At 43.5% G+C, this 15009-nt stretch overlaps 1 protein-coding gene across 1 annotated transcript in view; it reads right to left on the reverse strand.

The window, feature by feature from the left end:
• The window catches only part of CPA6 (carboxypeptidase A6), a 239635-nt gene extending 225371 nt beyond the window's left edge, over nucleotides 1–14264 (reverse strand). The window contains exon 1 of the mRNA XM_011364617.1: nucleotides 13881–14264. Coding sequence (XP_011362919.1) covers nucleotides 13881–13996 — 116 coding nt within the window. The 5' untranslated portion in view covers nucleotides 13997–14264. The remainder of the gene's footprint in view (nucleotides 1–13880) is intronic.
• Between the last annotated feature and the right edge of the window lie 745 nt (nucleotides 14265–15009).

Here is a 15009-nt window from a genome sequence, read left to right on the forward strand (position 1 = left end):
GCTATGAAAGAAAACGATTGTTTGCTTCTATAAAAGGCAAGAAAGATGAGCTTGCAAGCCTTAGCCAGCTTATTAAATGGGGAGCCCCAAAAGCTGCTCAGAGTCTGATAAAAACAAATAGGTAAAGAATACAATGTGTTTCACAAAGTAGGGGAGATAAGAATTACTGCTTGAACTGCAAAAGCAAGGTGACATGGGCCCCTACGGTGACAGGTGAAGAAGGTCTTACCACTTAGGGTGGACCATTCTTATGGGCCTGCACCTGGCCATTTCTATTTTTTGAAGTTAATGGACATTTTTGGGTTGGGTGACATGAAGAACTGGCTTTCCATTGTGCTATGAAATGAACAGAAGTTCTCAGGAGTAATTAATACTTAAAGATGGCAGTATGTTTACCAGAAGCTGTGCTTCATAATTTGTAAATAAATTATAGTATGTGTAAGAGTACAAAACCTTTGTGAAATATTTGCCCTAAAATTTTTCCGTTCTTAGTATATTATTCTCTTATGTATTTGCAATTGGCTGGTATAGAAATGAGACGGGATCATCATGTTGATTCTGCATTTAGAAGGCTCGATTTTGGGGGAGCTGGTTGAATTGGTAACAATTTCACTTTAGCAGTGTATCTAACTTTTTTCTTATTAAGATCTCTTTCCTAGAAAGATCTACCACTAGCTGGGGCCATGGTGAGATGCTTATCTGGTAGTTAAATGTTCTCTATATAAGTTGCACTAAAGGAAAAAACAAATGCTTTTTCATATACAAAAAAAAAAAAAAGAGGCCAAGCTGGTGGCTAGTCCTTCATCATGTCGTATGTTTTCTTGGGAAACTATGTTAGTTTCACAACTGGAGAGTAATTCTCCAACCTCAGGACATGCCTCTCGCTATTTCTCAGCTGGTCCTGATCTGCTCCTACTTTTTCTTCCACAGCAACTTAACTCAGACTAAGCCTTTGTCACAGGGACAAACTGACTTCACACAATTTCTGTCTGGATATTTACGGATCTTACTAAAATCTGACGGTTGTCATGGGAAGCATGCTGAGCTGCAGTCACAAAAGGCTGTCAGTCTGAGGACGCTTTGGACCATATAGCACTCTATTTGATCAATTCTATTTGTTTAAATTTTTATTATTAGCTTATTTTAAAGGAAACTGCCTCTACTTTCCAGGGCCATTCTGTTTCTGTAGCACTTGGAATTTATATGCTGATCCGAGTAGGTGGACTGAGAACAGGAACTGCAAGCAAACATTCTTACTGCATCGAGACATCGAAAGAAAAAGTGGAGCTAAAAGCAAGAGCATGAGCAGTAAAGTTCTGAGAGATAACTTGGAAGGCCTTTGGTTCATAAAAATTATTCAAAGACTGCAGAAGATGTTAGACTCAACATGGATTGATGATTGAGGAGCAATCTATAAACTCAGATGAGTTCACGTGTATTCCTTAGAGGATAAAACAATGATGACAAAAAAGGCGAGTCACTTCTCTAAAGTAAAAGTGAAGTGGCCAATAAATGCGTTGACCAGCTGGCCCCCCGTTTTGGTTCCAGGCAGGAAACAGTGGCTTAGCTTCAGAGATCCTCCCAGCGCAGAATGCTGTTCAAAGCAAATTTAGGAGCTTGTATAAGTAAAATATTCGAGACCAAATTTGGGCAATCATGTGAATGACACCCAAAACACATTGGACAGGGAGAGAAGGACACAGCAGTGGGAGATATCACCCTAGACACATACTCGTGGCAGCTATTGGGGTCCCCACATTCTTCTTATAGCCATAAGGGGCAAATGGTTCGTTTCTCACCAGTCTGATGAAATCTACTGACAAAACTGCCTGCAAATGTTGGCAGTTTGATCTCTTTTATTAGTTTCCTTCCTCGCCTGCCTTCTTCCATCTCTTCCTTCCTCCCTCCCTTCCATCCACCCATCTAAACTTTTACTGAATATGCCACACTCTGGGGACTGTGAGAATACAGATAAGAATAAGGCATAGCACCATTCGTTCTCTCAACTTGCTTAGAACCAAAAGGAAAGTTAAGAAGTGCACAAACGACGGTGATGCCTAGTAGTCTGTGGCGATTGTCATAAATGATAGACAGCACTATGGGATCTCAGAGGAGGCAGCCATCACAGCTGATTGGTGGCATCGGGGAACTCTTGCTGGAGAAGTAGTCTGAACTGGCTCAGCAAAGGCAGAGAGGCACAGAACAAAAGAGGAGGAGGTGATTTTGAGACGTTTTGGAGTATAAAGAGAAAATGCACTGAGGACTATCTGCAGGGGAGCAGCAGGAACAAGGGTGAGTAACTGCTCCCCTCAACCGCTCAGTCCCAGCCTCCATGTCACCCTGGTGATCGTCCTCCACAGTGGTTCTCGAATTTTAGCTTCTATTGCCGGGGCTCCTTAAGGCAGAGATTGCTCCCCCACCTCTACCTGCCCCCCACTCCGGAGTTGCTGATGGGTATGGCCTGAAAATTTGCATTTCTAACAAATTCCCAGGTGACACTGAAACTATTGGTCTGAGAACAACTGTCCAGGGACGTGCCAACCAGGTTCCCACCCTACCTGCTGTTTCCGATGCCTGGAAATTTGTACCCAGATAGTCACATGGCTCCTTTATTTATTCCCCTTACCTCTTCTCCTGACACTTTATCCACTGCCAGTGCTTTATCTTCATAACCCTTAATTGAACTTAACACCATGGTTTATTCATTTTCTGTCATCCCGTTAGAATATAAATCCCACTAAAGACTGTTTCATTTACTGGTATACTAAAGCAGTGTGATATTCCTAGCACCCGAATCTCTGTTTACCTTTAGGTCTTAAAATAGTGTTGGACACGTGGTAGGCACTGAATAAACAGTGTTAACTGAATGAATGATATTGTCTTGGACAGAAGAGGCAGGATAACGAACTTGTAGAGTTTGCGGCAGAGAGGATGGAAGCCAAGACAACTTGGGTCGGATGCTGCATTGCCTCCATCTTATGAATAAAGCGAAGATACACTTCTTTGCTCTCATTAGTACAAGGTTTGGGGTTGAGAGGAAGGGAGGCTTAGGCAGACTGGGGGCTTGAAGTATTTGAAGAGCTTTTAGAAGAACTGTTGTGGAGAGTGAACTGCCTCACCAACTAGATTTCCAGGGGGAAAAAGAAACCCTCGTTTTAGGCAGAGGAAAAAGGCAGACTATATTTATTTCTCTAGGAAATACCAGAATGGTTTCTCTATCAGATATTATATTAAGGTGATTTTCTACTTTTCCCTTGCGATCATTTCCTTTTGCTTCTACACAGAGATCTGAAAACTTAATGAGAGCTAGATACCCCAATACATGTCCTCCCTTTCTACCCCGTAAGTCAAGGGCTAAGAATCTCTTTCAGCAGTAAATTTCTAACTACTCCAAACATCACCACACAAGCTTGTCCCGAATGCTTCCATGTGTACCAAATACATTGCTATCACATCATCACATACACATTATATACATTCCATGGAAACATGATTGATAAGATATAATAGGACCCCACCAGATCTTATTACAAGTCTTCTGTTCTCATTACATTCGCAAAAATCACACAAAAGAACTCAGTAGACATTTAGGCATCTCACAAGTCAGTCTGATAAGAAGTGGACAATCTAAAAGGTAAACGGGGGAAATAAAATTACAGCCAATGAGGTTCCATGTACAAATGGTTACAGATTCTCTAAGTGCAAAAAAAGATCATTATGTTTTTCTGGTGATAAAATATGCGATCGCTTAGAAGTTTCGTTTTTTCGCAGTTGGTAATCTAAGACGGAAATGCTATCAACATATGATGTGCATGTTAAGAAAACAAAGGTGGAGAAAGCAGGAAGAAGTTTGTGCTGACCTAATACACTTGTGTTTCCACCTTTTCCAGTGTAGATCGTTGGACTGAAACTTAAGCCCTCAGGAGGCGGAGACTGCCTCTCTCTCTCTCTCTCTAGATTCCTAACCCTCCTTGAGAATAAGCAGTGATGCTCAGGTGGTCATAACGGGCACTCCTGATACTTGGTCAGTGGGTGGTGGAATGAGGATGGGAGAACGAGCGAGGTGGAGGAAGAGACGGTCCTTCCAGTTTTCAGGTAATTGACAGGAAGTGGGAGAGGGGAGCCCCATTCATTTGGCTAAGAAGACACTTAGACCTTTTCACAGATCTTTTGCTTAATTCCCTAGGAAGATAGAAGGGAATGGAAAGGTAACAGACATGTCTCCACGAGAGCCTTTCCAACTAATATTGGACATAATAATTGACCGAATATAACATGTTATATCATATTCCAGTTTACAAAGTACTTTATCACGTCGGGCAATGCTAGAGAAATACAAATGAGGGGCAGCTTTTTTCTCATTCTCGCTTTCTTCCATTGCCGTTTCATTTCTGGCCTATTTCATCTCATTCTGAGCTCCCGAAATTGCTCTAACACAGATCTTCAGAGTTAAATGTGTATTTTTCCCGCTTTCAAGTCCAGCTCGGTTTCTCTCTCAGTCAGGGTTCCAGCAGAAACAGAATTCTGCTTAGATGATTCAACTGAAGAGACTTTAATACAGGAGTTATTTACAGAGATGTGGGCGGAGTAAGGAGACAGACAAGAGATGATGAAGCACTCAGTGATTAGGGATTTCTGGGTCTGAAGGAATAAAAGAAGGCAGGAAATTATCTTCTAGAGGGCAAGGAGAACTGGCCTGTGGCAGCTTGTCCAGCGGGAGCCATGATTGTGGAGAGTAGCAGCTACTATCAGAGCTGTGTCACCGAAAGCAGGGAGAGAGGATGAGGAAGAAATAACCTCAACTTTCTCTCCTCCTGCCCTTCATTCAACTGCTGGAGAAGGCAGATTTACACAGGCCACAGAGATCAATCTCGTGAGCACGGAGAAGAGGAAATAGAATCGATGGTGGGATTTCTGACCTTGACCTTGCCTGACTTGCTTTTTGGCTTTCTAAGGGCTTAAAGATATGTCCTCAGCTTTTGGGGAATTGTAATAGATTGAAGGGTAGGGGTCCACGGTAGCATATTCCAGATGACATGAGAAAATGTGGAATGATCCTCAAAAAAATCATAGAGCTGGGTTTATGCTTCCATTACAGACTCATCCCTACCATCGGCGGGACCCTCGGCAATGCTTGGTGACCCCTCTGAAGGTCCAAATCATTTCCCGCAGGAACATTCTAAAACTAAATCATCTCTCCTTTAATCCGGTCCCCTACTCGTTACCTCTTCACGGACCAGGACCTCTCCTTCTACCTTGCAGAGAGGAGAGAGGCCAGCAGCTTTCTAACTTCATCTCTCTACCCCTCTCTCCAGCTCTTCTGATTCTTACTATCTAGGATAGGATAGTAAGAATAACATAGGATAGACATGGCCATATTTTAATGAGTAAAAGCTAAATAACGAAACCCTTCTTCAACTCAAGTTATTGACCCTCCACCTCTATCAACACCCCTCCTTCAAGGATACGCTTCTCAAAATTATGGTCTAAACTCTTCACATTCCAGTCATTCCTCAGCTTCCCGTGCTCTGGTTTTCCTTCACCACTCCACCAAAAGCATCTTTGATAATAACACAATTGATCTCTTAAGGGCCAAACCAATGGATACTCTCTTTCTAAGTCTTTCTACTAATTTATTCTGTGTCTTTCCCCCTTTATTCTACTCAATTTTTAGCTATTCTTTTCATGTAATGAACACTTTCTGGGTGTTCCATCCTACACTCAAAGTTTCAAAAAATTCCGTTTATTAGCGGGAGTGATGTCAGAAGCATGGCAGAGTGAGAGGTGTCCCCAGATCTCTCTCCTTAAAACAGTAAGCTGAACATCTAAAACTCAACAAAAAACACCCAACCTGCACACAAGCATGTCTGAGCGAGGGATCTGCGAATAAGAGCTACCTCAGAGAGAAACTTGAGACTCAGATCTGTAAAATTGTCTAAGTCATACACTGCAAGACCTAGCTTGAAATCATGAACTGATGGGCTCCAACGATGTTTTTGGCAGATCGTTGCTTCCAAATGACATGAGGTTCTGTCACACTTTCCGTAGCCTCTTCTACGTTACAGCCAGAGTGAAACTCCAAGAAGTATTTTAACAACCCGTCTTATCTATTGCTTGTGTAATAAAGAGTAAATTTTTCAAAATATTAAGAAAAATACATTCTATTTACACATTAGTCTAGATCTCTCTCTTGTGCTCCAAGTCCATCCATCCAACTGGGCACTTTATAGGCACTTCAAAATATACATATTCAAAAAAAGTACCTAAATTTTCTGTGAAGAGCTCAGTTTAGTTACTCAATTCTTGAATCATCTTACACTATTTCTTGCCTCTCCTCTTTGGTTACCTAATTGTGAAAGTTCTACCTTCTAAATATTTCTTTAATCGGTTCCCTCCTTTCTCTTCGATCGTCACTGACATAGCCAGGTTGTAACACGTATTACCACAGTCAACATCATACATTCATTTCATTATTCTCATCAAGAGAAATGCCTTTTATTTTAGTCATATTTAACTGATCCAGTTTTCTAGACTTGACCAGGCCATCTCACTTGTGTAGTTCTTTGTACATGTAATATGTTCCCTATGTCTGGAGAGCCTGAACCTAATTTCTACTTGTTTCTTCTTTTCTTCTTCTTCTTTTTTTTATGACTAAGATCATTCAAAAGAAAAGTACACAATACCTTGGCTATTTAATAATCCAAATTCCGATTTGTCTTTTAAGACTCATCTTGCATCCCAGAAGCCTTCCTTGGCCTTCTCTCCACCCTCCGGTCTGGATTAAGTTTCTCTCCCCTACGCTCATCCTGCACCAGGAGCTAACTCCGTGGGCATGGCGATCTCAGAGCTGGAACTGTGCTGACGTGCCTGAGTCACTCGTTACGACCCTGCATGTGGACTGTAGTCCCAGATTAGCAGAGGGCCAGACACCCTACAAATATTTCTCGAAATGAAATTAAATCCTCCCTCATCAAACACTTCTCAGCCTTGCCAAATCACTTTACTTCATCCCCAACTACTCAAGGTGATGGGAAAGAGTAAGATGATTTCTGGGTTCACCAAAGACACTTTGGTCAGCTGGGAAGAACGCTGTGACCTTGGCAGACCTGGGTTTTAGCCCTCACTCCACTGCCTCCTCTGTAATTCCCTTTACCTTCTTGGAGTACTGCTTCCTCGTGTATTAAATAAAGGGACTGGGCTATGATTTTTTCCCCTCTCTTCCAGTTCTGACACTCTCTGACTTTAAAAGGCCATTTACAGAATAAAAGTGCACACTATAAGTCAGCCTGAAGTGCAAAATTCTAAAAGCCTATTAGGTTGGATTGTTTCTTCAAGAGAACCAACTGGAGGGTAGAAGGGTTGATAATCATTAAATATTGGACTGACCACTGAGAGATTGCTAGTTATTTCTCAGTTTGTTCTCCCAGATCTGTCCCCCTGGCTAAAGACCATTATTTCAGAGCCTTCCTTGCAGGCAGTAGAAGCGATGTTCGGACATCAGAACTGTGCTCTTAAAGGAGAGTGACCATTGCTTTCCAGTGCCTGCTGCCTGGACCGCAAGAGCTAGAAGGCTCTTTTAAACCACGTTTGAGAGTTGAGTTGAGCATGGCAGAGGTATAGGACAGTGGGAGCCTGGTTCTCAGGCACTACCCACTATACCTGCTCTGTATTTTTATATGAGAAATAAATTTCTTGTTTAAGCCATTGCATTCTGGAGTTCTTTGTTATAGCCAAAAAAAAAAAAAAAAAAAAAGAGAGGGAGAGAGAAGAAAACAATCCTATAGTATCCTTAATAACATAGTAAAACATTTTTAAAATTTTAATCTGTTTTTAACGTACAGTGAGAAAAAGAACAAAGATGGTAATTTTATCGAAGAGAACCACTTAGTAGAAGTTCTCTTCGACCTTTAATGAAATAATTTTTTAGGAAATTTACACCTCCTAGAATGGATCCTAAAGCTTTATATTCTGCATTCCACTTTATCACAAAGAGGCTAATGCCCAGAGGCAGACTGGTAAGGCATTTATCTGGCAAAGCAAATTCTAATCCTATGAACCAGTTATCTACTGATTGATCATAATGAAGACTCTAAAACAAGTCACCAAAAGGATTTTATTTTCTGTTCAGTAATCCCATTGACAAAGACAAAAAAAAACATGTGATGCTTTTGTGGCTCGCACAATATAAGCTGTGAAGTTATGAAACATTAACATCCTTCATTGCCTTTCAAGGGGTGGAAATCATTATGTTAATGGTATTACCGAGAAAATATCCTGGCGCCATATAATAAAGACTCCATTATCAGAGTGAGCCCGAGGAGAAAGTGGCCCCAGAAGCATTTGAAACACCCCTCCCTCTGCTGGCTCCGTGGCAGAAGGGTTGCTGATCCCCATGGAGTAGTCTGCCTATGGGAGAGCTGCAGCGTTGCACGTCTTAAATAAGCAAAGCAGGAGTCCCCAACTCACAGAACACGCCACAGGGAAGGAAGCGTTTGTATAATCAGCTGATAAACAATCAGCAATTAGGGGTTGCACTTTGAGCTAGTGCATAAGGAAAACTAAAAACATTTTACCATTAATAAGGGCCAAGAGCTCAAAGAAACTTCCAGAAGGTACTGGTGAACAATTCCATTAACGACACACTAGCTTGTCAAGGAATGGTTAGTCTCCGGTACATCCTTCATAGCCTCTCATGCCCTGTATCTATATCTCACATATTTCAGCCCATCTTATGATCTGAGATGGCTCTTTTTTTTCTTTAGGTCCTTATGATGAATGAGGCCTGCCGGCTTTGCTTGTTAAAGATGAGCACTGCTGCTGAGATTTCTCTGGCCTGACTGCAGAGGGCTTTCAGGGCTGAGCAAAAGTGAAACAGAGGCAGAGGATTCTGGGTTTGACGTAGTTGGCAACAGGGGGCCAAGTAGGTCTTTGAGCAAGGAGTAACAGAACGAACGTTTTATTTCAGTCAGATCATCAGTATGAGAAAGGACTAGAGAAAGGTAGATCAGTTAGGAGAAAATGACTTTAACCGAGGCTGAGATAAAGAAGTCCTGAACACAGCTGGTGGCCATTATAAGGGAGAGAAGAGATCAAATAGGATGTCTTTTTACAGGCATGGAAGAAAGTAGAGATAAATTTGCTCTTTGGGCATGACATAAGGGAGTAGCTGAACACTTGAAATAAAGCCCATTAAAGCGGCAAACATATTAAGAATAACAAGGCTGAACTCACAATGTACCGTGCAAACCAGGACCCTTCTCCGACTGAAAGGGGGCACTCCAATTACCATGCCAGGACGGCAAGTGCAGACAGGGCCGGTCTCTGCCAGATTGGGCCAGTCTTGGGCAAATAGCGATTTATGACCATCCTAGTGGAAAAGAGTTTTAACTGTCAACATAGAAGGTGACTCTTGGGTTCCTATGGCCAGCTTGATCTCTTGTATTCTAGTCCCCGGTTTCTAAAGCTTAGAGCATTCAAAGGAAGCCACCGTCGGATGATAAAAGAATTAACAGCTGCCCTTAGAGAGAGGGGGAACCAGCCAGAGAGGCCCTGCAGTTGAATCTGCTCTGCCTGCACTTCTCACAGTCCCCTTCTGTTAAATATGTCACATCCCAATTTGGGGCCCCTTTACCCACAGAATTTCGAGGGCCAAACTTCTTTTTAAAAAGAACTCTTATCTCCTTTAAGTCTATTTTCTGAATCTCTATATCCTGTTTCCATGGATGACAAATAACTGGGGTGTGTGCGGGGTGGTGGCAGGTGAGGGACAGGAGGTGGGGATGTGGCTGCAGCATGGACAATGACTAATCAAAAAGTCACAGCTGGTTAGTGGCCGTAAGCAGCCCTACACACACCTGTGGTCATGAGAAAAAGGCAGAGTCGTCGAAGCTGTTCCCTTCAGAAAAGAGAAGACATGACAGGGGTCTTCAAGGAATGGAGGCCTGGGCAAGGAAGGAGGAGTCAGGAGGCCTCGGATGCAGATCCAACACCAGTGGGTTTAAGTCCCTGGGAGCAGTGCTGGTGGCAGGAAGTCCATCGTCTCCGTCCCCCTCGCCCAGATCCGGCAGGGCTGGACAACCAGAACAGGTGAGGCCCTGGAAGGCGTGTCCACCCTTCTCGGCTCACCGAGCCCTTGTCGGTCCCCATCACAGTATTCCCGCATGGCACTCACCCCTTTCACACTGTTAGGGGTGGGGCTATTTTCCTAACTAACCTGCAAGCTGTCAGAGGGTGTTGGCTCTGTTGGCCAATGTTCTTGGCACAGAGTAGGCATTAGAATAATACGTGATGAATGAATGAAGGCACAAACCCACGGCCACTTTCTGTGCTATTTTTTGGTGTTTTCTGTTTTTTTTTTCTATCCCTGTGGTCTCTGCCTGCTTTTTAAATAATGATTTACTCTCAGTGATCACCATGGAGATGGTGACTAAGATTAAACTTCCAATTTTACCTACATAATCTATTCCTTTCCTTTATTATCCTGAAACATCAGTTCCCTAAGCAAGATGAAATATTCAGTTTTTCTTAAAAGCGACTCTTTTCTATACCTGAATGGGTGGCAGAGTGAGAAGTACTAGTTTGTAGAGTTAGGCGGAGCTGGGTTAGAATCCTAGCTGTGGCCTTCCAGCAACCTTGGGTTAGTTATCGATGAATTTGGGTGACTCCTTCTACACCTCATTTAGCTTATCTGTGACACAGGAATACCAAACACATAAGGTTGTTACGGAAATTAATCTTTAAGTACATGTTTATATTAGCTATTTTGCCACTCTGTTAAGTACTTAGTAAGTACCCAAACCATGCGATATCCATGCTAATGCATTGAATCCTCATAAGAACTTGGTGAAAAGAGTTCTAATATTATCTCCATCGTCCCAGAGGCTCAGAGAGGTTAAGTAAGTCACCTGAGGTAACAGAGCTACTCAGTGTGGGGAAAGCAGAAATTGAAACCCAGGTAGTTGAACTTCGGGGCTTATAAATATTATGCTGCACTGACTCGCACGGAGGAGGTACTGAATGAGCAGTTCTCGAAAAAACCATAGCTGCTAATTCCACAGCATTGCCAGAATGTGTTGCTTTATTGTCTTAGATCTGTTTTACCACCACTTAAAACAGAACTAGGCTCACTTCACGTGATGCAGAAGATCGTTATGTGTTCTGCCCTCAATATCACAGTATAAGAAGCAGGTCTGACTTTCAGGAATACGAGATGAGTGCAAAAGAGAGTACAGAGTGATGTTTGTCTGCTGGAGTCCGCTCACTGACGGACAGATGTTTGTTATGGAAATGTCTGACTTGCGTTTGTAGCCCTCGACGCCCTCTGATGGCAAAGTATCAATAAACATTATCTGAAGTCATCTTCCTCATTCCTTTTCTATGTGTTTTTTATTTATTTATTGTTCTATGTAATTTTTAAATCTCGTAAATGTGTAATTTAATATAGCTAGCAAAAAAGGTTTTAGCTTGTCATCAGATTTTCCTTACAGTCTCATTTTTTTTTTCCTGACACTTAAATCTGCCATTTACTAAGCATCTATTATACAATTGGCATGCTACGATTGTCACTTGTTTATGTAGAAAAGAGGATTGAGCTCAATAGCTGCTCTCTGGGGGGCATGCTGGTCTGCCCTGGATGTCCTATTTTTTATTCATGTGCAGAGTCCTGCAGATGACAATCCCGTATTATCAGATTATATTATCAAGACCTACAGAAATACTTTTACGAAAATGCAAGAAATAGGGCTGCTCCATAATCATTAACAAAACAAAAACGAATTCCATAAGGGATAAAAATGAGGTGGTTTAGAATTATAACTTCGGCTGGGTAACAAAAATAATGCGAAATACTATTCCACCACATCATCCCATCAGCTTCTTATTCACTGAATAATAGCTAGACTTACAGCAAGTGGTTCCCGAGGAAAGAAAGCAAAATATTCCCCACCCCACACAGCATTTGTCTTTGGTGATGAGGGAATGAGGTGTAGCTAATGCAGGTAAGTGAAAACCCCCCACTTTCGATGATGCGTGTGCCCAGAAACATTTCTGGTTTGAATGAAGTTCTAGGCTTCTACTGTGATGGACAGGTAAGGTCGCCTTCTCCAGTCTCTCACTGTTGTATCCTTTTCTTCCAACTTTCTGACATCTGGTTAATTATACATCTGGGACTAACTTATTATGCAGCAGCCACAAAGAAAGCGGCAATTATTATTTTCACGGCAGTACGACGGAAAAGGCAGTGTAGCTTCCTCCAGAAAGGTCTCAGTTGCTGCACATTCTAGAAGAAAAGAGCACCACCGTTGGCCTCGTTCCTTCTACTAAATGGTGCTCAGCGAAGTGCACACACCTGCTCAGCTGAAGCAGGACTGGTCCTTGTCACTGAGCACCACACAAGGAAATAATTACGGAGGGCCACAGCTGAGTGGAGGAGTGAGGTCCTGTCACGTGGCACATCTAAACCTGTGATATATGTTTATCACCTGGCCTGCATCAGCTAAGAGAGTCAGAGTAAATTCTTCCACAGCCTTAGCCTGGACCATCAGTCTTTAAACACGAGCTTCCTTATCCAGGTCACCAAGGGCGGTGACAAATGACAGGATGTAAAGCCTGAACCATGTGTGTCCGGGAGGCCATAAAGCATCTCTCAGATGTTAACTCCTTTCTGTTTCCCGTGGGAACATCAAGGTGGAAAATTTGGGATTGCATTACCATCTCTGGACCCCACCTCAACCAAAGCCCCCACCCCCCTAAAACTGAGGACATGTTTTTAAAGTTTCCTCTGTAAGCACTGTATTCAGGGCAACTCTAAAGGCAGAGCCCAGGTCCTTCTGGAGAGAAAGGGAAACACAATTCTTTTCCAGGATCGCGCTTATAAATTCTCTAAATTCCTAGAAAGAAGAATTTTGCTTTAAGTCTGTGGGCATTACCTGCTCATAATTCAGATCTAGTTGCAAGCTCTCCTCACCTGATAATTATTGAGGGATAAACTACTTAAAAAAGATTTAAGACACCGGTTTCGCTCCTCTGTAGAAAGGACTCGAACTAGAGGAGCTATTTAAGGTTCTTCCAGCTCTAAAACACAGGAATGCCATAATTTCCAGATTCAGAGAACAACCCCCTGCAAATTCCAGCAAAGCACATGCTGTATACTTCGCAGCAAGCCTTCAGTTTAAGAAGACGTGCATAGTCACACACTGCTCTAGACGCCCTGTGTCCTCTTAGGAGAGGCAAACACACAGCACGCTAACCTATAACCTACAGAGAAAAAAAAAAAAAAGAATTGTTTTTTCCTTCTTTGTTTCTACCTTCAGAAGAACACCCATAATTTTACAGTTAGCTACTTTTATTCTGCTTCTTTGAGTTGACCCATTTGCATCCCTCAGATTTGAAAATCTTTCTAATAACCACGCTGTGGACTAACAAGCACCAAAAAGAAAAAAAAAAAAAAATCACACTCACTTCCTAAATTAATCACCGGAGAATTTCAACCCACTGCTCCTGCATACGATTCTAAAAAAGAAGCTTTACTTTTTCCGGTCATAATTCACGTGGTACAGCAGCATCCTTCCCACCGAGCTTCAACCAAGGTAAATACTGGGCACAGCTACTACAAAGACAGAACCCCCTTAGACAGTGGACCACGGCTGAGGTTGGCACACTCTAAGAAGTGTGAACAGCTAGACTGGCGCCCACCGCTTTCCCTCAGAGAGCTAAACCGACGAGTGGAGAGCTCGCGTCCATTTCATTGTAGGTGGCCAGGAAAGTGTACAGACTCACTCAGAGACCCTGGAACAGAAAAACGGAGGCACGCTCAGTGCCCAAACCAGCCCCGCATCCGACTAAAAGCCAGCCACGCAGGGCATGAAGGTCGCTCCACTTACCCGGCATAGCGGTTGCTGTAAAGGCGGCTGTGCCCTGGTTGCAGGATCTTCAAAAAGAGCAGGCAAAGAGGCAGAGAAGCCGCTGTCTGGCTCCTGGGCTTCCCGAGGAACTTCATAGCGTTACAGAGAGGAGCTGGAAGTTAGTTACAGCAGCCACGGGAGGCTGGAGGTGGCTCGCGGCACCCCCTCCACGCACACGCGCTCAGGGGCTCTGGAAGGGGGTGGGGGAAGAGGGTTGGGAGTGAGCAAAATGTGACACTTCTTTCCAGGCACAGGAGAAAAAAAAAGTTTAAGCAGCAGAGGAAAGAAAGTTGCTTTAAGACTTGGTCTTGGGACGAGAAGCAGCAGCTCACACAGCCCAGCCCGGCAGCTGAGCCCTCTCTTTGGCCAGCCTGCCCTGCAAGGGGCTGGGCTCCCCCGTGCTGACTCATGGCAGGGGTTCGCTGGGTGCTGCTTCCTTGGCTAACTCCTGCTTTTCGGTTTTTATTTTTTTGGTGGGGAGGCTTTGCTTCTCAACTTTAGTCTCCTAACTTTTTGGGACAACCTTTCTCCTATTACCTTCTATAGCAGAGGACCGTAACCTGATTGCAAAGGATTGATTTATTTGAGGATGAGCTAAACACACAGGCATGGAACATTCAGACTTAAGGTTTTGATCTATCATGATAAATTTCTATGGAGATTCCACATCCTGAAATGCACAGTGAAGAGTCTTGACGGATGCAGGGGTAAGCTAGGGGTTCCTGGATGTGAACAGCTAGTCTCGGTCCCCACGTACCTGTACCATCCTGGGGCCACCACCACCTCTCTGGGTTTCAGGGGACTGTTGCAGCCAATCCATGTCAGCAGCGCCCAGACCTGCGGCTGTCAGAGGGGCCCGTGGGGAACAGGAGGCCTCCATGTGCTTTGCCACCTTTGCTGCACATTTGGAACCACTTAGGGAGCCAGACCATTTACATCAGAATTCTGGGGGCGGGATTGGTAGTGTAGCAGCTCCTCAGGTGTTCCAAAGTTCAGCCACCACGCTGGTCTCAAGCAGGCCTCTTGGACTGTAACCTGCATGCAGATCACCTGGGGAGCTTGTTAAAATGCAGCTTCCCACGCAGTAGGTTGGGGCTGCAGCTTGAGA

Source organism: Pteropus vampyrus, unplaced genomic scaffold (genome assembly GCF_000151845.1).
Source record: "Pteropus vampyrus isolate Shadow unplaced genomic scaffold, Pvam_2.0 Scaffold99, whole genome shotgun sequence".
NCBI classification, from domain to species: domain Eukaryota; kingdom Metazoa; phylum Chordata; class Mammalia; order Chiroptera; family Pteropodidae; genus Pteropus; species Pteropus vampyrus.